We start from the raw sequence: 25,303 nt of genomic DNA on the forward strand, positions 1-25,303 counted from the left end.
CTTTGGGTCGGAAACAAAGGTTTGATTCTTGTGATAATCCATTGAATATCGAGGCAACAAAGGAATGAAGAGTCAAAGTTTTGAATATACGTCAGCTACTTTGACCTTGATCGCCTTGCATATGGCCTCCCAATTATTGATAGTTCATCATGATCGAACAAATCCACATGATATATCAAGCAGCTAAGAACTCGTGACGAGGAACAGACCATCCGTTCTATGACCTCCATGCTCTGCTTTTATCGGTCGAAGCTGCTCCACCAGAAAAGAAGTCACTGGAAAGTGGAATCCTTGGCAGGAATGACATGCATATCATCCGATCATGAACGAGAGATTGGGTGGGAGTTTGCTGGACCTATTCCCACAGTTCAATAATGCTCGATGAGTGTGCCTCTATATGCCAACACAAAAACAAAAATAGAAGAGGAAAACTATAGCTTTTGGATGATACATGCTGCCTACTAAAAGTAGCTCCAAAGTTGCCCAACTGTTCTCTTTGGTCAACCATCACCGAATCGAAAGGAACCTAACATCATCCAATGTGACCCTTCTTATCATGTTTTTAGATCCATCCTTTTCCCCTTTGTGGAGTGTGTATGTGCTTATGTTTCTTTTTTCTGTCCCTGAGGTGACTCCAGAGCTATCCAACTGTTCCCCTCCGGGAAAACTATTAGCGAAGTGCAGGTGACCTTTTGACATCATCGTCCACTGCGATCCTTTTCTCGCGTCTCGAATCTACCCATTCTTGTATATGTTTATATATAAATATTTCTCTGCTCGCTGGTTGGTGACAGCTTAGGATATGCAGTAATTAATGTAGTCCACAACATTAGGGACAGAGAATTTGCTTTCTTTTATTGTGTTCTTGTCTTGAGATCTACTTACTTTAAGATGTTCCATGGGAAGATAGTGGAGCAAGCATGCATATCTAGTGATGGTATTTATTGGGATAGCTTCGAACTGGACCAGCGCAAAAAGATAGCTTAAATCTGGCGCTAAATCAACCGAATCTAATTCGAGTTGACGAGAAATCTGACCCATCTCACGCGCCGAGATTTCACCTGTCGGGATTCGTTGGAGAAACCAGCGAGGATAAGAGAAGCCAAGCCCTCATCAAGAGGAAAGGCTGCGGCTTTGGCACCGGAAAAAGCTGTTCTCGTTCATGCGAGGATCTCTGTTGGTGTAGCAGCTGGAGACCCTGGTTAGCTGTGTTACAGGTTTGGTACGCGGTCTTTCTTTCGATTTCTTCGATTCGTTTACTCAAAGATCTTAGCTTTAGCTGTTGTTCGATCGGTGTCTAAGATACGGAAGAGATGTTCGATCTAATGGTTTCTCATTTCTTCAAGCTCTTCTCTTCTGTCTGAAGAGATGGAAATTTCTGGCAAAATTCCCACTTTACTATGTCGATTTTGATGCAGTTTCGTATGTCCGATTCCAATCTTTTTGTCTTAATTGTTCCTGGAATTCGATCTCTAAGATGGAAGATGAATAAAATGTTCACCTTGTTTCTCTTTTAGATTTTTCGCTTGTTTTTTATCTGCATTAAAAGTTGTGTGTTTGTGTCTGAGAAGATCATCGAATTCATCGAATTCTAAGATTGGCTTCGATGACAAGCATTTGGCCACCCGTTCTTTCTGCTGATAAAAATTGGTCCTTGTAGCTTCAGACATACTCTATCTATGTTCTTTCTTTTTATTGTAGTTCATCTTAGGCCCCAAGCAAAGAATGCAAGGTAGTTCTTCTTAACACTGTACTGTAAACAAAGTGTGGCCAGCTCTTCTTTGGGAAATCGATGAACAGTAGAGATGTTATTGTATTCAATTTACGTGTTTTGGATTCTATGCTTCGAGAAGATGATTAATCTGTTCTTCATATGAGCTCTTCAGCTTCTTTGACCGGAGCATCAAATCGTTGGAGCCGGAGGAATGATTTTACAGCTTGTGTTGTTTGTACTCTGTTCCATCGGTGGAGCTCTCTCTGAAGAATCCCCAGATGTAACGATCATAGTCAAAGGATCTGATCTAGCTGCTGAGACTGATGATACTTTTGTCTGTGCAACTCTTGATTGGTGGCCTCATGACAAGTGTAACTATAATCAATGTCCATGGGGACAATCTTCGGTTCTGAATCTGGTAATATATATTTTTTGTCGAGATAGTCTAGTCAGCAAGAACATCTGGTTTATTTGCAGTCTGCAAAAAATACTAACAAATATTTTGGTTCCATGGTTTTTCAGGACTTATCGCATCCTTTCCTAGCTAATGCCATCCAAGGTAACCATTCTTCGTTTTGCTTCTCAGTTTGTTTCATAATTTTTATTATAGCACGTAAAAAATCTTAATTATTATAGTTGCATTATCACATCATGCTAGGAGGATGATGATGATGATCACCACTTGTGCGTCCTAAAATTGTGGCGCAAAGCCGCAAACTGCTAAGAACCACCAATAGGACTATCTATCTGAGCTGTTTGCCATGTGATTATGTACCTCATTTTGAGTTTTTGTTTGCAAAATTTCAGCTTTTGATCGTTTGCGGATACGAGTTGGAGGCTCCTTACAAGACCAAGTTGTGTATGGCATGCCAAGTTTAGAGTATCCATGCCTTCCTTTTTCCAAGATGAGTGGTGGCTTGTTTGGTTTTTCTAAAGCTTGCTTGAGCATAGAAAGGTGGGACGAGCTAAACCTTCTTTTTCAGAAGACGGGGTAGGTTTGTGAAGAAGTCTCTGTTTTTCTTCTTGCTGTTAGGTTATTCATGCTCAATTGAGATGAATCCGAGTAGACAATGAATATGGATCAAAAACTTTATCACGGATTATCTGTTTGAACTACTTTGTATCAGCTGCTGAAGCCATCAGAATTAAAATGTTGCATGCTATTTCCATACCTGTTTGAGTTCATTAGCCGTGAGAGCTAATTTAGTTTCTGTGATTCAGTCTACCTATGTTTGACTTGGATGCTCCTATGATTTGATGGGTTAAATAAGACCATAGCACTGGGCTCCTACGATGAAAATAAACTCGGAAGTGAAAAGCGCCATAAGATGTTAGTCCCTCCTAAAACTAAATAGACAGGTGTGAAGCATGCAAAATAACTAAGTAATCTACATAAAAAGGCTAGCTACATAAGCAATTGGTATTTGTCATAGTTGCTTTACTCGATGACTATATCTTGATATATTATGTGAGAAATCATTGATATTAACAGATATTTGAGTTATATGTGCATAAGTAATTCTAACATTCCATACCATCTTTTATCACCAAAAAATAGCCCTATAAAAAGAACAATATGCATTTTCTTGTTATCTGAACTATAAATTGGCCATGACTATGCAACATAAGTCTTAATTTTGTGATTGCAGAGCGATTATCACATTTGGTCTGAATGCACTACGTGGGAGGCACCGTGTACACAACGGTCTGTGGGCAGGTGATTGGAACTCCACAAATACTCGAGATTTCATTGAGTACACAATCTCAAAAGGATACGAGGTTGATTCATGGGAATTCGGTAAGTCTTTTCCCATACTATTTTTTCAGCAAGAAAAATCCAACCGACCAAAACTCAAAGGCGGGTTGCTCGATGCTTCAGGAAATGAATTGAGTGGAAGAGGTATCGACGCAAGAGTTAGTGCTGAACAATATGCAAAAGATTTGGTTGTCCTTAGATCTCTTCTTAAGGAGTTATATGAAGATTCAAACACGCAACCGATGCTAGTTGCTCCTGGAGGATTCTTTGATCAGCAATGGTATGCTCAGCTTCTACAGGATTCAGGTCTGGGTGTTGTCAACGTCATGACACATCATATATACAATCTTGGTGGAGGTGAGTGTAGAAATGTGATACTTCAAATGTAGAAAACAACATCTTTCGAGGAAATTTTCTTTTATGACGTAAGATGCATTAAAATGTTATCCAAAGAGAGACGAAAAGGAAATAAATCTGGTTAATCTTTTTGTCCTCTATTACGGTTAAAAATAACCCTTGATATATATCAGGTGAAATAACAGAAATCAAATTAGATAACTGCTACTCCCAATTATATCTTACCAGAAATAAGAGATCCAGCTCCTTTTGACTTTTTATTTATATGTAAGATTTGTATGCCCATTCTCTTTTCTTCTTCTATCTTGTGCATAGCAATGCCAGCTAAAAATTACATTTTCATGCTTTTGTACTCGTCAACACCAGTATCCCTTGCTGACTCCTTATAATACAAAGTCCTATCGTATTCAAGAGGTTACTAAACTTATTCCAGCAACAGATTCCACTGGCCAACTAAGAATTCTCATCGTACCTTTTGATACAATCGTTATGGTTTTAGACGGTGCAAATATAGCTGCTGTCTATAATATCTAATTTTCATATCTCGCAGTATGGAAGAAGCAAAGTGCACAACTTCAGTTCATCTGTTGTTTCTTCAGGAGAAAAGTTCCAGATTCAATATTCATTTTTAGAGTTCATATTTGCATTGATGCCATTGCGAACGGTAGATATGCAAGAAAGAACTGATAGAAATACAACACGACCTCATTGTTATGCCAAAATCTTTGAGTTGACAATTCAGAATTCATGAAATGTAATATTGGAAAATTTATATAAAATATTTCGATGAAACGTCAGTCTGATTGTTTCTGCAGGCGATGATTCCCATATTGAGAGTAAAATAATGGATCCTCAATATTTAAGTCGGGTAGCAGATACATTCAGAAATCTCCAACTTACAATAGAAAGACATGGACCATGGTCATCTGCTTGGGTAGGGGAAGCTGGTGGTGCATTCAACAGCGGAAGCCGCCTTGTCTCGAATACATTTCTCAACAGCTTCTGGTAATTCACTTTGTATTTTTCTTGCATCTCCAGTTTCATGCAACAACGTAGACTAAAGACCTGTTAAGACCTGTTTGACACCATTCAGGTACTTGGATCAATTGGGCATGGCATCAAAGTACAACACTAAGGTTTATTGCAGGCAGACCTTGATTGGAGGGAATTATGGTCTCCTCGACACAAACACTTTCATACCGAATCCTGATTACTACAGGCAAGACATCCAAAACACTAAGTATTTTACAACCCTGTCCTTGGAAACATAAGCACACCTCAAGCCAGCCCGTATTGATCCTCTGAATCCTTTTTCCAGTGCGCTACTGTGGCATCGGCTAATGGGGAAAGGAGTACTTTCCGTGGATATCAGTGGCTCGTCATACTTACGAGCCTATGCCCACTGCAGGAAAGGAAAGGTACATATTTCTGTAGACAAGCATTCTTGATTGATTTCTGTGTAGACTTTATTGATGTGGTTGATGTTCTCAAAACACTTGGGCTTATACATTCAATTTGCTGCAGCTATACTTAATAATATATTTTCTTTTGGTACACAATTTCCTTTTTGTCGTTCTGCAATCCAACCGCAGAACACCTGAAAAGGTCCATATGCTGAGATATTGTTTGTTCTTTCAAAGAATTGCAACATTCACAAACTTGAAAGTCTATTTTTCAAGTTTTACATTCTGAACTTGTAATGCACTTCAGGAACCTGTAAAAGTTACTTCTAATGTGCTTCTTGATGATAACAGGCAGGCATCTCTCTAGTCTTGATCAACCTAAGCAAATCCACCAAGTTTAGTGTGACCGTCCGAAACGATCTCAACGTCATTCTGGCCGAGGGGGAAGGCATTCACAAGGAAAATTCCTTCATCCACGGTCTTAAGAGAACATTCTCCTGGGTGGGCAAGAAAGCATCAGATGAGTCGGAAAAGAGAGAGGAGTATCATCTGACCGGTAAGGATGATAACCATCTAAGCCGAACTGTCCTATTGAATGACACTCCTTTGGAGCTCACCGAAGATGGAGATATTCCACCTCTGGATCCTGTACATGTTCCAACCAACTCTCCTGTAGATGTATCACCCTTGTCTATTGCATTTGTCGTTTTCCCCAACTTCGAAGCTCAAGCTTGCGCTTAACCAGGATGCACCGTTTTCCCCAACTTCGAAGCTCAAGCTTGCGCCTAACCAGGATGCACCGCTTAGTGTCGTATCCTATTGCACATGATACCTGATTTGTTTTGACAAATTTGTATCGTGTAACAGTTTGGTCATTGGATCAAAATAAGTTCTGTAAGTTGTTCATGTGAGCAAAATAAGATGTATGATGAATTTTTATCATGAATTATCTTCCATATTTCATACGGATTTGGGAAACAATTTTCCCTTGTTCTTAGTTGCACTTCGTGATGACTTCAGTCAAATCCAGCATATGAAGTCCACTATTAAAAGATTTACTGGTCTCCATTGATCTGCTCTCAAAAGAATGCCTCTTTCTGGGTTTTGAATGATTCAAATCTCTGATTAGCTCTGAACCATCAAAATGGATGGTCTATCTAAAGTGGAAGCATCAAAAGTCGAATGTCTCACTAAAACCTTTAACATCTATCAGCCAAATGATCATGCAATGTAAATCCTACAAGGTTTCAAAATTGATCATGTTGGTCACTATAAATCGATATGTACCAGTCCGAACAGAAAAACCTACATCAAAATAGATAACTCGATATCGGTACATTACAAAGAAGCCAGTTTTGGGTTCTTGGCTGCATCTCCATTAAGTCTATTGATCTCAACTCAGCATTTCAATGTTGGTGCCACAATCATGTTGCAGCTTATCTCCAAATTTCACCATACGTTTCACATTGAATCTCCAAAAGTTGTGCCCTTTCTCCCCTCAAAATATAAAGAACACTGCTCTTCATGCATTCTCTATTACAGATTTCTACTTGGAGAGAAATTAGTACTGAAAACTAAAGAAACCTGCCAAAGTGATAATAGAAGATCTGATTGCACTGGAAAAGAGACGGCAACAATTGATCACATGGAGATGGACACAATCGACATCATGGTAAAAGAGCAAGATGACAATAGCAATCTAAGAAAAAGAATCAACTGCACATTTCAATATCTTATGATTTAAGACAAATATCCTAGAGTTCCCCAAAATTCATGAGGGGTTACTGTCAAAAGTGAAACGTCCATGACCTCTGAATTTAGAGGGCAAATAAAGAACACAAAATGTTAAAATTAATAAAGAAACCCAAAAAATAAAAGAAAAAAGAAAAGATAATCTGCATAAAGACAATCCAATCCTGGCTTCAGTATGTACGGGGCATGCGATCTGATGCTCCACCAGTAGTGATCTGAAGAACATCACTTGTTCCAAAACGGGGTCATGCACCCTCCAGAATTGTTTGAAGAGTTATCTTTAACCATACAAATACTGAATACTATCTTACAAAATTGAAAAGAATCTTCCATGGCACCAGTAAGTGCAGCCGCTTGATCGGACAGGTCTACGAAGAATCCGCTCAATTTGACTCAACTACTATATCGACTGAATTCTTGATTTATTCAATGGTTGCTCAAATCGAGTGAAAACTGAGCTGTCACTGCATCTGTAATACTACCCTGCTTTATGTTTACGGTCTTTAGTTTTGTGGAAACCATTGTGGCTCCAAGATATGACAGTTCCTTATGAAGTCGTTCAAATAGTTAACGTGCTTTGTCCAAAATGGCTGGAGGTGCTTAAATCCGATCTCCAGCCATGGTTTGCATTGCCCATTGTAGTGTATCACAGCAGCCTTCCTCACCCTCTCAAGGTCTGTCGATTCCTGATAGCCCAAACCGAGCATATGCCATGATGGGTCTATAGGATGCACATAATTTCTGAATGCTATGAGGGCTGGAGGCAACGTTCCGAACTTCCACAGTGTCAGGTTTGACTTTAAGTTCTGCAAATAAAATAAAATTAAAAGGATACAAATTAGAATTTCAGTCGGAAGATGAAGCTACAAGCTTTTATCTATGAAAAGAACCAGTGCATTTAATCAAGTATATTTCTTCTAGCATCTGCAAGCCAGGAGGGTTAACAGGCTCGAATTCGGTTGCAGAAGTCCAAGGTAAAGTATATATAATTAACAATCGAAATTTTTATAAGACCACAATTATCTTTATTGACATTACGCTTAACCAGGGGCCTAGGTTTCACAGACAAGTATAAAATTCACTTTGTACGCAGAGGTAAGATGTTTATAAAAAGGAGCAGAGCAAAATTGTGGATTGCATTTTCCATGTCAAGTGTAACTTGGAACATCAATTCCAACCAAGTACATCTACATTGCATCTGCAGAATCTTCCAAAGGAACTGTGAATCAAATTTACTATAACATTTTTGCTAGAACATAGAGAAGAACTATTATCTGAGAGCACAACAATTATCAACAGAGAAAAAGAAAATGTTATAATTAATACTTGTCCGATGACAACAGGAGTGGAACAAGAATCATAACAAAACCAGAAGGCCCAGAAAGGTGACATTAATCTTAAACTGTTTCCAAAAAATTGGCAATAGCAAGCCACGTAAATTACTCCTTGAATAGATATTTCAGCATGTAATAATATGTTCTAAAAGATATAGCTGGACTGAAAATGTGAGGGTTAACAGAAGGAGGAACTATCTCCGATGCATGCAACACAATTATATGTCAAGATCAAGACTTGCTTGCTTGTACCTGGTCTGACACCTTTCCGATTGGTCTTCCTCCCTTTAGAACTTTGATTCCTATGGACATTTTGGTAATCACCTTAGTCATGTAAAATTTTTTTTATTAACAAACACAGCTATCAGGTCCCTGAATCATAGTAGTACCCCAAATTTGACCAAATTAGGTGCTTGCAGTATCTTGAAGACTAAATAATTAATGCTAAGATAAAGAAAGTGCACCAAGGATGTCTTAGCGAAGCATAGAAGAAAAGTGGCATACATGATATAAGTGGTTATTTAGAAAGAACTAATTGTAAGATTTGACTCAGTATTTAAAGAAAATTGCAGCAGTCATCAGGACTAAAAAATGTTTACTTTTCGAATACTATTTAGCAAAGTTGGCATCAATCATAGAAGAACAAGAGTAAACACATTTAGCTTGCACTATTTTGGTAGGACAAGAATAATTTTGATGGTAAGTAACAAGCTTAGTAAACTTAGTCCATCAGCAACTTGAAGTTCATTGAAAATTGAAAATAAAAACTGTATCTTTATGGTTCTTAACAGAAAGAAAGATGGTACAGAAAAAGACAAGCAATGATATGACAGTCAATACCTCCTTGACCCAGTAGTGGTATGTTTTTCTAATGCTCGTCTTCCTCCAGGCATTTAAATCAAATACATTCATCCCATATGCCCATGCACACTCATCAGGGTCCAATTCATTGGCTATGAGGGGATGTGAAAAGTTGAAATATGTCCTGAAGTGCTTAGCCATCACCCGAGTATCTTCACCTTTGCAAGTTTCTACAGCACCATTTACTTTTCCAAGAAGATCAATCTCCCACAATGGTGACAAGTCATGTTGAACAACAACATCATCATCAAGAAACACCACCGTACTGAGGTTTGGAAAGAGCTGTTTAAAATGTTATATTAAAGTCCAGGACATCAAAATACAGGCACACCAACATAATACTAGAAAAGTTGGACAACATGGTACCAAGCATAAAATTGTTATTTACGGTCTTACCAAAGGTCAGTACAGCATAAAGCTTGGTACTGGTCAGTACTCATTTTTTGTTTTTTCACTGATACCAAGCATTAGACATTGGTATGCTGCTTGGTATGTTAATCAAACAAGTTATTGAAATGGGTAAAAGTACATGTGTCAACTGAAAATGTACTCGTCATCCAAACAAGCATATATTTTACAATAATTCTATAACCTTAATTATCATATTAGCAAAAGTTCCATATAGCCGAAAGTGTCTCAGAAATACATACAAACTAATTTACCTCAGGCAGGTATATGCGCAAATGGCTGAGCAGAGAAATAAATTTTGAACTCCTCGCCTGCAGTTTAGAAGCAAAAATCATTGGACTGTCACCAACATTCATGCCCATGATATGATTTCCATGATAGTGGTTTCCCACACCATGGTGATTTTCAAAAGCTTCAAGAAGAGGCACATTATCTCTTGTTAACCAGTCAAATTGGTGAACTCCTTTCACCTCAATTATAGCAGGGGAAAGAGGATTCAAAGCAAACCATGAATGCATGCTTGGATAAGTCATCTTGTCAGTTATGACATGGAAGACAACCCTTTCAGGTTGTAATGAAGATCTTACAACAGAGGTGACCACAACAGAGGCTGCCAGAATGTTATCACTGGCTACAACAAAATGGTGATACGAGTTATCAGAGAGCAAATGTAGCAACTCTGGTGGTGGCAACTCCTTACGAGCTTGGGCGTTGGATGAATACTCATCAGTCAAACGCAAAGAGAGACAATGCATGCCTTTGGGAATACTAGTTGCAGCAAAATATTTGTGCAATTGTTCTGCCAGTCTTGATCTTTTCACCTCCCTATCCATATATTCCATCTGCATATAAGAAACAAGTCAGAAAGTTCAAAATCCCAAAGAAATTCACTTGATAAGCGGTTTGTAAATTGTTTAGCATTCATATCTAGAAATTATAAAAATGATTGGAAGTGCCAACCTTTTCTGAAATTACCAACAAAAGAATATTTAATCAGATGAAAAGAATATATAGTCAGATTAAAAGTTGTTACCAGATTGCTTCCATCTGATTTTTTCTATCTTAACAGAAGGAAGTTTCATCTTTCTTCAATTTAAAGGATAGGCAAATTCATCTACGAGTAACGCTAGTAATCTGAAGGACACCCTCAAAGAATTATTTTTTCTTTGTAAGTAATGCTATTTGTCCGAAGAATATTCACACGAATGGTTAAGACATACCATCATCCTGTACTGTGACAAACAGGTAGACACCATGTTCTTTAGGAAAAGACAGAAAGGCATATCCTTTTTGCCTGATACATTTTAAGTGTGCTGGATCAGACAATAACTCAAAGGCAGCACTGTTTATTATCTTGAGAGGTCATGTACTCATGTAAAGAGCAAACAACCTTCAACCTTCAGTTATGTTGGATCGTAATATTAGATTTGATGATAATATCCAATGTCATACATCAAACCAGTTGACACTTGTCAGATGCAAATGTGTGTACTGTATACTAAATGTTTGTTTATATTTGTATCTGTAGATTTAACGTAATAGCTGATGGAGAGAATTGATGCTCAAATGAATTAAATATCAAGAATCTTCCTGTCTTTGCAAGCAATGCTATTAATCTGAAGAATATTCACATGAATGATTAAGACATGCCAGTTGAGTTTTCAAATATATGAACACTTGAGATAGATATGAGCAAGACTTTTCAATCCCATATTTGCATATTATCAAACCAAATCAACTACAACCCAGTATAAGATTCTACTTATTCTTACATCATCTATTCCTGTGACACAAAGGCAGATGCCAAGGAACTTAAGAAAGACAAAGGTATCTCCATTTTACCTGAGACATTTTCAGTGTCCGGTATCAGACAACAACTAAGAGGCAGTGTCGTTTATTATCTTGAGAGGTCATGTGCTCATGCAAAGAGAAAGCAACTTTCAATTGTGTTGGACCATAGTATTAGATTTGATGACAATATCCAATGTCATATATCAAGCCAGTTGATACTTGTCAGATGCAACGTGTATATTATGTACGGACATATCTATGCTTCTAATATGTTTATATATGGAGATGTAATGTAGTAGCTCATGGGAGAATTGATGCCCAAATCACTTAAACATATCAACAATTGACATTTTGATGGCAGAAATTAGTACAGAAAATTAGAACAAGAGTTCAATGTTTAGTCAATCAAGCATGAACCAATTCCAAGAACATCTTTCTATTTGTCCTGGGAAGGAATATACCAAATAAAAAAAGAAGATCAATGAATATACATACCATCACTTTCAACCTTACAGCAAAAGTCTTGGCATCATCCTGGTTATTCTTCATGTCGGAAAGAAACTCACTGAAAGATCCTGGCACTTTCAGGCCAACTGGAAGTTCCTCAGAGTTTACTTGGTCAAGTATCTTGTATAATTCGTTAGCAAGCTTCTGTAATTATGTTTGTGATTCAAATTAAGATAACATCTTGAGAAGAGAGAGAGAGAGAGAGAGAGAGAGAGAGAGAGAGAGAGAGAACTGTCCATCCACATGAAACCATGAACTAAATAGCAAAGAACAGAAAACATTACCATGGAATCATCACCACCCCGACTAAGAAACCTTGGTCCTAGCCGCCTCCCCAAACAATCTGAAACAAGTAACAAATTAACAAAGAAATTTGTATTAACTGGTGCAGTAGGCACTGCAATCTAGTTATGTCATATGGCACTTGATCAAATTAGAGGCTGAAAGCAGACCTAGTCAGACAGCTTAATCTTGTAAAATAGGATTTGCAGAAGTTTACTAAAACAAAATAGTAAAGATGTTGCAGGCAGAAGATGTTAAGTAATTAAGCACATATCAAAGGAATGAAGAAGCAAGACAACTGAATGATGACCATGTCAGAATCAGTTTGAATGGACAAGTATTACTAAAGCAATTATATGAGAACATGATTAATATCATTTCAAGCATAATGAATCTCAAAGATCTGAGTCTAGTAAGTACCTGCTAATGAATCTCAAAGGCAAGTGGTTTAATAAGGAACGAGGAAGACTTGTAAAAACAGCAGAATATAGACAAGAAAAATCAGCTCAAAACATGGGAACAAGGAGTGACAAGATGCCCATGTGCAGGAGAAAAACATAAATTGAAAAGTATCAAGCATCCCTTGCTTCTAACAGATTAGCTTGCTTTCCATGTGGCATACTGCTTCCAAGTGGCAGCAATGGAAAACTTCAGGAAGTATTAGCAGCATCAAGCAAAAGTAATAAAATTAAGGCAGCAAGGTAGATGCTTGAAATGAAAAGTAAAAAGATCGCAACATTAACATTGCACCACTAATGGAAATCCATATGCAGCAATCAGCTATCTATGAAAGGAGGCTACCAACAAGACAAGAAGTATTAAACAACATGAGTAAGATCAATTATAGATTTAACAGCAAAAACAGTTGAAAATAAAAGATCATGCACATATAAATAAGTAGATGCTGTATAAACAAACATAAACGTAGGTAATGTCAAGAATGAAAAGAGCATAATACAATAACTTCCTGAGATTCTACTTAACGCAGCTATGTAAAATCAAAGAAACTGACAGGAAATCATACCCAGTTATGCAGCTACTTCTCTACATAGTAACCATGTAGAGAAGACAAATGTTAAAGATTCCCTAAACTCTTAGGCCATAATTAAGCTTTTTAAGTACTGATGATAAAATACAGAAAATAAGAATCAAAATATATATACATATATTAGGCTATGCAGAAGTTCTATACTAGTATAAATCAATTAGTCAGATTCCAGGAAAGTAAGAACATTGATAACAAAGTGAGATTTGTTCGGCCCCTGAGAAGGGCAAGCAATTTCTATCAAAAAATAATTAGAATATTTTAAATTCATACAAGAGCATTAAGTTTATGAGGATGCGATAAACGTATTGTTCAGCCGAGGAAGCTAAAATTAAACCTATGTCAAATCCTAGACCCGGTGTGAAGAATTGGGACACGTGAGCTGTTCACCAGCGACAAAGGGAAAGATGGGAGGGGGAAATGTAGCAGCAATCAAATTCAAAATCAACCAAATTGGACCAGAAGCAACATGTCACTATAACCAGATCAGCGTATGCGACAACTTTGCGATTGAAATAAAGAACAATGGCATGTTTTGGAATATCAACCACAAAAAGATCCCATCTTGCGACGTCAGATCCATCGTCACCGACACGACCGACCCAAGACATCAAATTGCAACCAATTCAAGAAACGGGCGAAGGGGGTTCCCCGAATCCTACCGAAGGAGGAGCACTTATTGACGCCCTCGAGGGTGACGATGGCAGTGAGGATGAAGACAAAGGGCAAGAGGAAGGCGAGGATGAGGACGGTGTAAAAGAGGGTCCGGTATGAGATGTGGCGGGCGGCGACCTTCACCTTCATCAAGTCCAATAGTCCATTGCTGTTCGATATCGTGATGCTTCTCATGCTAGGCGAGAGCCTAATCTGCATCGTCGTCGTAGCCGACGCCGCCCCACCCGCTGTTGCACGCCGCCGGCCCTGACCACCGTCGCCGTGGCGGCGCCGGCAACACGAGACTCTGGCCCGCCGATGGCTCCGAGCAAAGGGGCATGCTACCAAATCGGCGGAGCAGAGGTACCGGCAGCTACAAGACCGGACTTTGGAAGCGTTTCATGATCCGGCATCGGGTTTCCAATGGGAATCAGAAGGAAAGGAAAGAAATTGGAGTAGGTTTCGGATTTGAACTCGCAATCAAAGCTGTATCGATGGGCAAAGATCGAGCTTTTGAGGTCTTTGGTGTTCCAGAAAGGAAAAGAAGAGAGAGTTGTTGGTGCCACCACAATAGAAGGATTTCTTGCTCTATGGAACGGGGAAGATGGAAAGAGGAGAGAACGGAGAGTGGGGGAAAACAAACGGGGGAAGGAGGGGGAGGAAGGGAGGGAGTCTGATGTTAGAGAGCAATTAAAGGGATTGGAGGTTTGACCAGAGGGTGATTGGTGTAGGAAGGAAGATGATTGGATTTGGGCCTAAATGATGTGTAATGCTACGAGTAGCTTACTGAGCACACACACACACACACACACATTCCATTGGGAGACTTGTCTGCAACTACAGAAGCAATATATACATATGAATTATCATCTTACATATGAAGAAGCAAAATATACATATGAATTATATCAAATAAAGTGTGGTGGTTCTCTTAGATTTTGTGGATAGGACAGCAAGCAAAGCAATTGAAAGTTGCTAAAAGAAAAAACATTAGGAATAATATTATTCTACAAAGAATGGGAGAAACATAAGGAGAAAATTGATTTGGTGTGGTGCATTGACACCCACATGATGGTAACATGTGACAGAGGAGGAGGAAATTATGGAGTGCTGAATATTAATTATTATGGGAAGGGGGATCAGCTACATGTGAATCTTATTAATATGTGGAGGTGCATTGAATTGGAAAACATTAATGAGATCAGACTCTATCAGCCACTGAATTGAAATGATGATTATGATATATTATCTCTGTTCTTGGGGGAGATCATCTGCATATCCTATTTGTAGTGTTTGCAAAAGAAATGATGATAGAGAACAAGCTCTTACTCTTATGGGATGTCTATTTGTCTATCATTGTATTTAGTCTATTCACAGTTACAGCATTTGAATTATTGAAAACTAGTTGGGCAATGATAGGTAATACACCATCGTCATCCAATCATTCGACACAGGATCTAGGTTAATCTCCATCCATCCACCAACCTGCGTGAAGATGTCACATGAGACTCAGATCATCCTCCACTTATCTATCTACGAAGGTTCGAAGCAAACAACTGAAAGTTTTCTTCTCATTCATCATGCATATTCGAGTCCAAACCATGTCGAACTAATCGAGACATCAACCATATTTTTTTTTTCTGAACAAGCATAAATGGGAGGGAGGAAGCTTCTGTTACTAACGATTCAAAGATTTTTTTCAATTGAGTTAATTGATAGGTGTAAGCGAATTCTTACAAATATATACGTATATAGTTATAAATAAACATGATGTTATTGCAATAAGTTCAAATATATTTGTCTTCAAACAAGAATATATGTTGCACATCTCTGTTACATCCCAAATAAAAATTGTACTTCATCAAAGATATAATGAAAAATTGTTCAATCATGTAGTTAACAAAGATATTTGATATGAGAGGAAATCATGTAACTTTATTTTTTTTATGAGAAAGAAAAAAGAGTGTTGGATCAACCAACCACATATTGATGAACATTTTATAATTTTGTTACCCATTTGATTACTTTTAAGCAATTGGTAGTAGTGTGACTGACACTTAAGAAGCTGATTGTTTTGTTCAGACCCCCTCATCTTTGTTGACTCTGCAAAAGCTCACTGGATCAGTTGATGATGGAATGGAGTGGAACACTGTGGATGTTGATCTTTTGGATCTGTCTGACAAAACTCCTCGAATGAGATCAAATGAGGATCCATAACATCAGTCTCAGAAATCCATTTTACAGTGCAATCACCTCCCAGTGCTTTCTTAAAGGATGAAATGGTTAGTAGGATCCATAACATCGGTCTCAAGAAATCCATTCAAGGACAGTGCAATCACCTCTCAAGCTTTCTTTAAGGATGAAATGGTTAGTTCCACAAATAACCAGTAGTGAAAGCCAACAAGAAACCAAAGAGCAATCAACATCCATCCAACTACGCAACAGAACCCCATAAATGAATGAGAAGGAAAGAACAGCGTGCTATAGATGCTTGTAACGTTCACCAACCCACACCACAAGAATAATGCTGCAGTACAAGCAATTGTAAACGGAGATGCATGCCTACCGTCATCCCATTTAGTAGGCGCTTGGCCTCAATCATTCAAATAAGTTACAGAAAATATGTATAGATCGAGACCAATATAAATGTAACAAAAATTTAACCCACACAAGGAGGAAGAGAGAGAGAGAGAGAGAGAGAGAGAGAGAGAGAGAGATTTGGACAATATTATTAGTTTAAAATGACATCCCCCATTGTGATTTCTTTCACCTTGGATAAAACATGGGAGCAACAAGGAAGACCATGTGCTCCAAGAAAACACATCAAGAAACTGGGAAAGAAAGAACAAGAGAGGATGAAAGTGCCTGCCAAACTTACTATACCTGCAACAAAAGGACTATTGCAGCAACGAGTATCCATGAGCTAGTTTCAGCCGCTTCTCTTCAGTTGTGGAGGGGGTTTGGACCAGTCGGGATGAGCCGCTTCTGGACTCCATATCTAGGATCTATCTCCTCCCAGGAAGAGGGCGGCTGTGGAGGAGGCTGAAGCTCGCCTAGTGGGAATTGGTGGCACCGCACAGGTGGCCCATGAGACCACCAGGAGCTCTCTGCACGGTGATGGTATTGGTAGTGGTGAGGGTAGCGATGGCAACCACGAAGATGGACCGACAAGGATTCATCTGAAGGTGCCCATGCTATCAAAGAGAGGAAGATGGCAACAAAGATAAGGGCCTGAGGAGTTGCAGAAGAGAAGAAAGAACACTTCATGGCTCTCAATGACCATATTCCATTGAGGGAAGAGTTGGAGAGCTCCAAGAGAGGAAGGGAAATGAAGAGAAGAGAGGGGGATGGTGGATCTTAAAAGCAATAACAAGAGACCCATGAGCAGATGAGCTTTCAAATTAATGCCAGGGTCCCAAAAATACCAACGCATGGGGCCTTGCCATTTATAACAGTCCCACTCAAGAATGACACCAAAGTCTGTGTTGGGCACTACAGGAGGGTGGAATCACCTCTGTGATCACTTGTACTTGATCATAAAGCTCATGCCATGAGCTTGGTGGGTTGTGAAGTCATGGGGTCACTTTGTTGTGTTTGGGAGGATGGCTCCCTAAAGGTGGGGATTCAGGTTATGGTTTGTGTCTCATATCATTGCAACCATAAATATATATATATATATATATATATATATATATATATATATATATATATATATATAGGTAAAAATAAAATGATTAGTCAAATCATGCTAATCTTGCATGGCTGACAGAAACAGCATGACAAACATCTGTTGTTTCCTGGTTTTTAACTCTCAGGTTTGGTTCGAGAGTAACATATAAGAGCATTTGGTGTTAGTCATGCAAAATTAGCATATTGACCTACATGAAAGACTGTTGCAATTAGCATAATTGCAATAGTAGAGGGCAGCATTTATGTTGCTAGTGAGATTCCGATGGAAACAACTTTAACCTATCAAATGAGGACAGCTTATCTTCTACCATCTTTATAGAAAGCTCCTAACATCAACTCATTATAGACTTGGAAGGTCACAAGGCACAAACCTTCTGCCTTCTAAGATCAGCTGCTTAACATTCTACTTTATCAAATTGTGTTTAAATTTCTATAGCTGCCTCACATTCTACTCTATTTTGCCCTGTTTGCCAAGCTTCCCAATCCTAGACAAATTTTATAGATCAGCAAAAAGCTGGTAGGAATATGTTGGAAAGTCAGCTTTGATATGACAGAATTTAAAGATTATAAATGGGAAAGGATGGAAATATACAAAAGGAAACAAAATCAGTTGATTGCAATATTAATTTTCTTATAAAGAATCCTTCTTGTTAGCACAATATTTTACAGATAGGAGTCTTTGAGGATGTGTTGAGAAACGGTGCTTTCTTAATGAAAATTATGGTTTGACTGATTATCCTCTTGTTATCAGATACCCTTTTAACTTCTAGTCCTCTGAAATCTGTCTTTTACGCCTCGCAATCTCAATTTACTACCCTACAATTATCATCATGAGGAAAACCCACCTCTAGGAGCATCAGGTTCATACTAATATAATGTACAAGGTCTAGTGTTAGCATCATTAACTAGCCTTACAGATTCACACATTTACTTGTATTTGGCTGCTATTACTCCACTTTAATCAGTCCAGGTATATATTCATGTGGCAATGTGAAGTTTGTACTGACATAATCAGTTCAAGTGGTCAGAATATGGGAATTGGAAAAGAAAGACTTCATAAATTTGTCAAGTACAGTATTCCAAACAATTCAGTCCACTTGGAAGTTGGAAATATAAGATATTTCCAGTAGTAAGCAGATAATAGAGAAAATTTCTCTGAGTGCAGTAATTTAATTTTTTTGTACATGATCGGCTAACTGAAAGATAAGTTATTGGAAATGCTTCCCCATTCTAGAGTTTTCAGTTGCATGGCTGGACATCATATTTTGACTGGTGCTGAGTAGAAATTGTTCCTCATGAACAGACAAGCATAGAAGACCTAAATGTTATGCCAGTAGATTCGAGATATCCAGCTTAATAGTATGTTGGTTATGATTTTTCCCTAAACTGTTGGGTTTATGTGTTTTTTCTGCCAAAAGTAGAGAGTTGTGCTACTAAATGAAACAATTGATTTTCTTCAGACTATTAAAGGTAGACTTGTTTGACTTTAAATGCTCCGCGCGGAATTCATGTGCCCCACCGATGTATCGCTTCTCATAGCTAGCATTTATTTCATAATAGAACAATCGGATGCCCGTGTGTCTCCAGTCTCTTCAATAAGTACCCAGTGTCACTATAAACATAAATTCACTACAATTTGATTCTGGTGTTAAATCATTGCGATAATTACCAGGAAGCTGTGGCCAACATGAATGTAATGACAAGAAGAAAATGATAACCCTGATAAACAAGCAGATCCTATCCAAGAAATTAGATAATCAGAAGCATGTTAATCTTCACACCACTAAATAACTAGTCCAAATAAATAGCAGTATGACAATCATTCTACGCATCCTACAGTACAGAAAACATAGCACAACAAAATTAAAAAGGACGTACCAAACAGAGGCAGCTCTTCTCATCCAACTGCCGAAAGGCAAAGGACTGCTAACTTTGTCACTCCTAGAAGGCAAATAGATGAACTCTTGATGCATTTTGAAATGACATCAGTTTTGATGCATTCACTTGTTCCTTCTAATCCCTTGAATTACATTCTCCTAGGCTCCATTTGCACAGGCAAGGGAGCAGAGAGTCCCAACCTGCCATTCCGACTCAGGAACTTCTCAACTCTGCTACTGTTCTCTACAGAACCCTCAGAGCTCTTCTCATCTTCACTGATCTCATAAAACCTTTCTGATCCCATACGATCTCTTGCCCCGTTCCTTGCAGCTTTCCCACCTAAGCTCTTCACCTGACCATTTTGATAACCGGCATTGCTGAGTTCCTCCACAAACTGGTTGCAGCCGCTAAAAGAAACCCTTGATCTCTTCCCATCTTCTAAAAAGCTCACTTTTTTGGCAACCCTCATAACTTCCTCAGCTCCTTCACTTTCAGTCCTTCCATCCTCCACAAAAGATCTTTCCTGTCCACCGTTCCCGGCGATCTCAATCGCGTCGAGAGACAGCTGGTGCTCTTTGACCAACACCTTATCAATGAACTCCAGTATCCGGGCCAGTTCCCTGCTGATCGACCGCTTCCCTTCTCGAACGATCGGGCCGCTGCTCTGCAAGCCAAGCAAAGAGGTCCAAGGGGAAAGCCATCAGCGCAGCAACAGAGAGAAGAAACCCCAAGAAGAGAACAACCTTTCCTCAACCTCACCTGGACGGCATCCAATCGGAGAAGCAGATCCATGGCTCTCTCGGAGAGGGCTCTGGGGTCGGCGTGGGCCTTGTCCGAAAGCGCGGATCTAAGCGCCGCAACGTGGGATTTCATGGCGGCGAGGTCCTTGAGGTGGCGGAGCGTCTGGGATCTCCGAAGAAGTAAGCGGCGGAACGAGGCTTGGATTTTCCGCGCTGCCAAGTCTCGAAGCGATGGAGCAGAAGAAGAATAAGAATAAGTTGGCGGTGGCGGTGGCGGTGGTGGTGTTACTGGTCTTCTTTGTTGATGGTTTGTAAGAGGAGAAGGCGGAGGTGAAGCGGAGGAGGCGAGATGGGGGAAAGAGGACTCGAGGGCGGAAACACGGCGGAGGAGCGAATGAATGAGAGGATAAGCTTGATGCTGATAGAGCTGCTGAGGAGGAGGATGGTGCTGGTGGTAAGCACGACCATGTTGGTGATCTTGGAAAAGGGGATGAAGTGGGGGTGGGGCTTGGTGGGGTTTGAGTAGGGGTTGATGGGAGTCAAGAAGGGGACGGGATTGGGATTCGGATTGGAGGAGGAGTTGGGTGGCGAGGGCTTGGAGGAGGTGATCAGATGTGGTGAGAGACGGTGGTGGAGAAGGGTTGTGGGGCGAGCAGCAGGTGCTGTAACAGCAACAAGAACAGCAGCAACAGCGCTGATCTGTTGGGCTGTGGTTGTGGTGGTGGCGGAGGTGGTGAGGGGAAGGCATTGGGCTCAGATGGCTGGAGAAGAGGGCGATGTCAGGTGGCTGCTTGCGAGGAGAAAGTGAAGGCGATACATATATGTATATATAAATATACATACATACATACACACATATATATATATATATATGTCATATACATACATACATATATATATATACATATATACATATATATATATATATAATTTACTAGTAATAATAGGAAATCAAACGATTGAATTATAAATTTAATATATAATATTTAAAAAATTATACTTACATATACCAAGATAAAATTTTATTTTATAGTAAAAAAATATCCTATTTATCTCGTTCATCTATCTGTTCAAGTCAATTTAGTATCTCCCACCTGTAATCTAAAAATTAGGTAAAGATTTTGACAGATGATACTGAAGTCTTAGAATTAAAGGATGAAAATACACTAAAATCTGATTTGTGCGATCTAATATATCAAGCTTTTGTTTATGATTCAGCACAGAGTATTCGCACAACAAACAAGAAAAAAATCTCTGTAATAGAAATAATAACGTATCCTCTTGTGCATTCAAGAATACATATATAAAAAACAAAAAAGGAATTTACTAGTGCATCTGAGCACTTCAGATTTATAATACAGTAGCATAAATGTTTCACTAAAACAGGTATCACGCATTCAAACCCAATGATCTATTCCAAATTGTTTGGTAAAAAAATAAGATCTATTTTCTAAGAAGTCGACGACCACGAAGGTTTGCTCCGTGAACTCTGGTATTCATCTCATCTACGTCATCCTGCGCCCGGTCCAAAGCCACATTCTGCCTGCAATTACCCAAAGAAAAAGAAGAATGTAGTGTTGATAATGCTATCATCCACATAACTCTATTTTTGTAAAGAACTCAGAACGTGTAACTTAAATTTGATATGAATTTTTCGATCTGTATGATTCTATAAAAACAGAAAATAGAAAGATTTTGTGGCCATCACAAACAATAGGCATCTTCGGTGAGATGCATATATACTCCATTCATGGATGTGCTTAGAAGGCAACTAATTTATAGGTCATATGAGGTAAGTATACGAAGGAAAAAAGGTTAAAACACCACGAACAAGAGTCGACAATTACTTCTGTCGAGGTCTCTGCATGCATCAAACTTACAAATTTCAGAAGGAAACATAAATGTTTCTTGTAGATGCTGATATTTCCATTTGAAAGGAGAATGATCAAAGAAGTATTCATCTGTGTTTGCACAATGCTTTATTTGAAATATGTTTTGCTTTTTGCGTGAATTACTCTATTACCAGCTAATACAACTAATTTATAGGTCATATGAGATAAGTATACGAAGAAAAAAAGGTTAAAGCACCACAAACAAAAATCGACAATCATCTCTGTCGAGGTCTCTGCATGCATCAAACTTACAAATTTCAGAAGGAAACCTAAAATGTTTTTTGTAGTCGCTGATATTTCCATTTGAAAGGAGAATGATCAAAGAAATATTCATCTGTGTTCGCACACTGCCCTATTTGAAATATGGTTTGCTTTTTGCATGAACTACTCTATTATCAGCTAATGTCCTACAAGAGAGGAGAAGGTTCCTTGTCATTGAGGTTGGAATTGTCTTGATGATGATAGTTTTGATAACATGTGAAGGCCTAGCACAGCAGATACAACTTATAGAAAATTCAAGGGCTTGGAAGATGGCAAATTTCAGAAATATTCATGAATAGAAAAGGTCACAACTTACTTCTCAAACTCAGAGCCCATGTCGATAGCCATATTTTTCAGCTCACCTAACAAATTGCTCAGATCAGAAAGGACATCGTCTTGCTTTGCCTTCTCAATCTGTTGCAGTAGCCAGTAAAATAGAGAAATTAAATTACAGTTAAACAAAATAGACTGTTTAAGTTCTAAGGGATTAGCATCAACATGTACCTCGACTTTCTGGAGGGCAGATGCTGGTTCAGAAAAATGTTGAGGTTCTGACCGAGGCAGAGGAGCTGCCAATCCCAACCTCTGCCTTTGCTCCAGGTGCCTACTCCTTTCAGAAGAATCATCTATCGACATGTTGATAAGAAATGAGATCAGAATTAAATATATAGAAAAATGTACCACAAATTATTTGAACTTACCTTTAATCGAAAGAGGTCCCTTTATTTTGTGTGTTTTCTTTGGCTTCCATTTCTTGGAAAACAATCCACCGAGACTTCCCAAAAGCTTTTCACCCTGAATGAACATGTACAAATTAATCAGAAAGGACATCCGCCGATAAGACATTAGCTGAAGATTAGGATACCTAAAGAATTCAAACCGTGGCGAGACTGGTTTCTAGAAACAAGTAATCTGACAAGCAAACACCAAATGATTTGTTCCTAAAAATTCTCCAATGTTTTCCGCAAAACTACCATGCTTAAATAAAACAGTGTTCACTAATTTGGCAAAAGGAAGCATACCCTACTAAGGTCCGGCTCAATGTCTGCAACAGCTTGATGAGTCCTAGTAATTTGTTCACCTTGTTGATGCAAGGTGACAAGAGTATTTGAAGCGCCTTCTCTAATTTCTTCAGCAATTTTAAGGCAGCCATTCAGCTTAATGGTAGTCTCCTCAGCCTTGTATGCAGAATAGTTTTGCAGTTCCTGAACTGATTGGTTCTCGATACCCCCTGAATCACGAAAATCATTCTTGTATCTGGCTTTTGCAGTAGAAAATCCGGAATGCAGGACTTGTGGGGAAGTTGTCCCACTTCCTTTGTCTTTGCTATCACCAAACCGATCGGAGTCAGGAACAGAATCAAAAGGGTTGGAGCCAGAAAATCCAGGTTTGGCATGTTGTTGCTGATTGCCTGATAGAGGAGTCTTCCACGTGCTCATCTTGATGTGAAATCAGTAATTGATTGAAGATGACAGAGATGTCGACAGTAGCAGTATCACAAGCTTGACAATGGAACCTATCGCTAAAGAAATTAATTACTTCTGCCGTCGGACCATGAACAAAGATACAAGAAACAAAAACACAAGGATGCAGATGGGAAAACATAATCACCAAACAAACGCGATAAACATGAAGGTGAAGGTGAATTTTATCATCAACAAGGCAAGACAAGGCAACATAGTTGAAGAAGCAAATATAAACAAAGAAGACAGAGAACAGTAACCAGTAAAGCAATTAAAACAAGCTAAAGTATTGGAGGCCACATCCAACACTTTTTCCTGCAATAGTACATCAAACAATTTGGAGGGTTCAAGGTCTTGGAAAGGAAACCCTAAATCAAGTATGGAATACTTGCAAACCTTACCGTAAGCTATAGATTAGACTAGCAAGTTCTCACCGGAGGGGTATAACCCTGAACACCAGCAAGTACTCGAAAATACTTCACGATTACGGGGAAAAACGATTAAAGGCTCCAGAAATCCGCAGCAACCAAAGCATAGCATTTTCAACTAAATGGCAAGAACGTCGAGGAAAGCGACAAACCTCGGATATCCGCTAGGGGGACGATTCCAAGAACCAAAACGATGGAAGGAAACGGAAGTAGGAGGAGGAGGAGGAGGCAGAGGTGGTGGCGGCGGTTAAAAAGATGGTAAGAATTCGCTCCGCCAGGCGCAGAACACGTCAAAGGAGGGCTGCGAACGCGCAAATGGAAGGAGATCCAGGGGGTGGAGTCTGTCGAGAGGAACTATACCTTCTTCTTCGAACTTGCTTTGCTGAATGGATCAACGCGGCCACCTATGTGGGGATGGGAATCTGGGAGGGCGAAGCCGCCTCGGCTCGGTCACGCCATGGAAATGAGACGAAGAAATAGAAATTTGACCGTTGGGACGGACATCTTCCGCTTTATCCCTTGTTTTTGTTGCTTCCCGGTCGACCTGCCTTATCAGCGGGGGGCAGGGACGGCCCCACGAAGAAGCCAATCACAGAGCAGGTAGGGCCGCGAGTAACGTCTACAGGGAGATCAGGGACAGTCGCATTTCTCTTTGATGACGGGATCAAGCTGCTAATCTTCTGATCGGACGGTGGTGAATGTTCAACCGTGCTAATTGGAGTGGTTCTTCTAGATTCTCTGTAGTCTTGGTCAATGACTTGCTGTTTTAGTGGAGGTGAGATCAGATGGAGAAGACATGGAGACGCTTCCATGAACACCTTTCACACCATAAAAGAAAAGGTTTGTTTTTTGTGATGTCAAATCTGTTCAAAACCTAATGTGGGTGGGTCAGATTAAATTAGGATAATAAGAACGTAGGCGATCAATTCCAACCTGATCGTCGAATAACAACCCTCATCCCATATATGTACACCATTGTAAACAATCCTCTGATTGTTACGTATGATACCAGTATGTTAGGCATTTTGTATTGTTTATCCATCGACGAAATATGGAGCATGGTGTAAAGGGAGGGGGGTTTCGCTTT

General features: G+C 39.2%; 4 protein-coding genes across 8 annotated transcripts; 1 reads left to right on the forward strand and 3 right to left on the reverse strand.

Moving 5' to 3' along the window:
* Positions 1–789: 789 nt before the first annotated feature.
* Positions 790–6,128, forward strand: LOC135672877 (heparanase-like protein 1). Of its 2 annotated transcripts, none has more exons than XM_065181338.1 (10): positions 790–1,222; positions 1,887–2,132; positions 2,237–2,273; positions 2,522–2,705; positions 3,364–3,512; positions 3,594–3,827; positions 4,643–4,832; positions 4,921–5,046; positions 5,146–5,245; positions 5,582–6,128. In XM_065181338.1, the coding sequence occupies exons 2-10, from the start codon at positions 1,926–1,928 to the stop codon at positions 5,969–5,971; spliced, it is 1,617 nt and encodes a 538-aa protein (XP_065037410.1). In that variant the 5' UTR covers positions 790–1,222; positions 1,887–1,925; the 3' UTR covers positions 5,972–6,128. The 2 variants fall into 2 exon arrangements, with proteins under 2 accessions (XP_065037410.1, XP_065037411.1); XM_065181339.1 differs by having other exon boundaries at positions 790–1,217.
* Positions 6,129–6,930: 802 nt separating this feature from the next.
* On the reverse strand, positions 6,931–14,612 carry LOC103983604 (probable galacturonosyltransferase 13). Of its 2 annotated transcripts, none has more exons than XM_009400845.3 (6): positions 14,009–14,612; positions 12,168–12,226; positions 11,872–12,027; positions 9,840–10,427; positions 9,157–9,459; positions 6,931–7,788 (listed from the first exon to the last, which is right to left on the reverse strand). In XM_009400845.3, exons 2-6 carry the CDS (start codon positions 12,168–12,170, stop codon positions 7,486–7,488), a joined length of 1,353 nt encoding a protein of 450 aa, XP_009399120.2. In that variant the 5' UTR covers positions 12,171–12,226; positions 14,009–14,612; the 3' UTR covers positions 6,931–7,485. The 2 variants fall into 2 exon arrangements, with proteins under 2 accessions (XP_009399120.2, XP_009399119.2); XM_009400844.3 differs by having other exon boundaries at positions 13,873–14,612.
* Positions 14,613–16,569: 1,957 nt separating this feature from the next.
* LOC103983603 (uncharacterized) lies at positions 16,570–20,976 on the reverse strand. The gene is made up of 2 exons (XM_009400843.3): positions 20,192–20,976; positions 16,570–20,096 (listed from the first exon to the last, which is right to left on the reverse strand). The coding sequence occupies exons 1-2, from the start codon at positions 20,918–20,920 to the stop codon at positions 19,581–19,583; spliced, it is 1,245 nt and encodes a 414-aa protein (XP_009399118.2). The 5' UTR covers positions 20,921–20,976; the 3' UTR covers positions 16,570–19,580.
* A 433-nt stretch (positions 20,977–21,409) lies between these two features.
* Positions 21,410–24,944, reverse strand: LOC135672880 (SNAP25 homologous protein SNAP33-like). 3 transcript variants are annotated; one of them, XM_065181342.1, is made up of 6 exons: positions 24,577–24,944; positions 23,348–23,841; positions 23,027–23,120; positions 22,830–22,951; positions 22,642–22,739; positions 21,410–21,715 (listed from the first exon to the last, which is right to left on the reverse strand). In XM_065181342.1, exons 2-6 carry the CDS (start codon positions 23,762–23,764, stop codon positions 21,616–21,618), a joined length of 831 nt encoding a protein of 276 aa, XP_065037414.1. In that variant the 5' UTR covers positions 23,765–23,841; positions 24,577–24,944; the 3' UTR covers positions 21,410–21,615. The 3 variants fall into 3 exon arrangements, with proteins under 3 accessions (XP_065037414.1, XP_065037415.1, XP_065037413.1); XM_065181343.1 differs by having other exon boundaries at positions 23,348–23,847; positions 24,369–24,944; XM_065181341.1 differs by having other exon boundaries at positions 24,369–24,943.
* Positions 24,945–25,303: the final 359 nt, after the last annotated feature.

Source organism: Musa acuminata, chromosome BXJ1-5 (assembly GCF_036884655.1).
Source record: "Musa acuminata AAA Group cultivar baxijiao chromosome BXJ1-5, Cavendish_Baxijiao_AAA, whole genome shotgun sequence".
Classification (NCBI taxonomy): Eukaryota; Viridiplantae; Streptophyta; class Magnoliopsida; order Zingiberales; family Musaceae; genus Musa; species Musa acuminata.

Bases quoted from the DNA above. Each gene is read 5' to 3' on its own strand.
- LOC103983604 (XM_009400844.3), bottom strand. From the start codon at position 14,083: ATGCAGATTAGGCTCTCGCCTAGCATGAGAAGCATCACGATATCGAAC. The intron at 10,428-11,871 runs GTATGTATATTC...TCTTATATGCAG, and splicing joins CTGTAAGGTTGAAAGTGATG to ATGGAATATATGGATAGGGA. The intron at 9,460-9,839 runs GTAAATTAGTTT...CATTTTAAACAG, and splicing joins TGCGCATATACCTGCCTGAG to CTCTTTCCAAACCTCAGTAC.
- LOC135672880 (XM_065181342.1), bottom strand. From the start codon at position 23,764: ATGAGCACGTGGAAGACTCCTCTATCAGGCAATCAGCAACAACATGCC. The intron at 22,952-23,026 runs GTAAGTTCAAAT...ACATGTCGATAG, and splicing joins GGGACCTCTTTCGATTAAAG to ATGATTCTTCTGAAAGGAGT. The intron at 21,716-22,641 runs GTAAGTTGTGAC...GGGTAATTGCAG, and splicing joins ATGGGCTCTGAGTTTGAGAA to GCAGAATGTGGCTTTGGACC.
- LOC135672877 (XM_065181338.1), top strand. From the start codon at position 1,926: ATGATTTTACAGCTTGTGTTGTTTGTACTCTGTTCCATCGGTGGAGCT. The intron at 3,828-4,642 runs GTGAGTGTAGAA...TTGTTTCTGCAG, and splicing joins TATATACAATCTTGGTGGAG to GCGATGATTCCCATATTGAG. The intron at 5,246-5,581 runs GTACATATTTCT...TGATGATAACAG, and splicing joins CCCACTGCAGGAAAGGAAAG to GCAGGCATCTCTCTAGTCTT.
- LOC103983603 (XM_009400843.3), bottom strand. From the start codon at position 20,920: ATGCCTTCCCCTCACCACCTCCGCCACCACCACAACCACAGCCCAACA. The intron at 20,097-20,191 runs GTGAGGTTGAGG...CTTGGCTTGCAG, and splicing joins TCCGATTGGATGCCGTCCAG to AGCAGCGGCCCGATCGTTCG.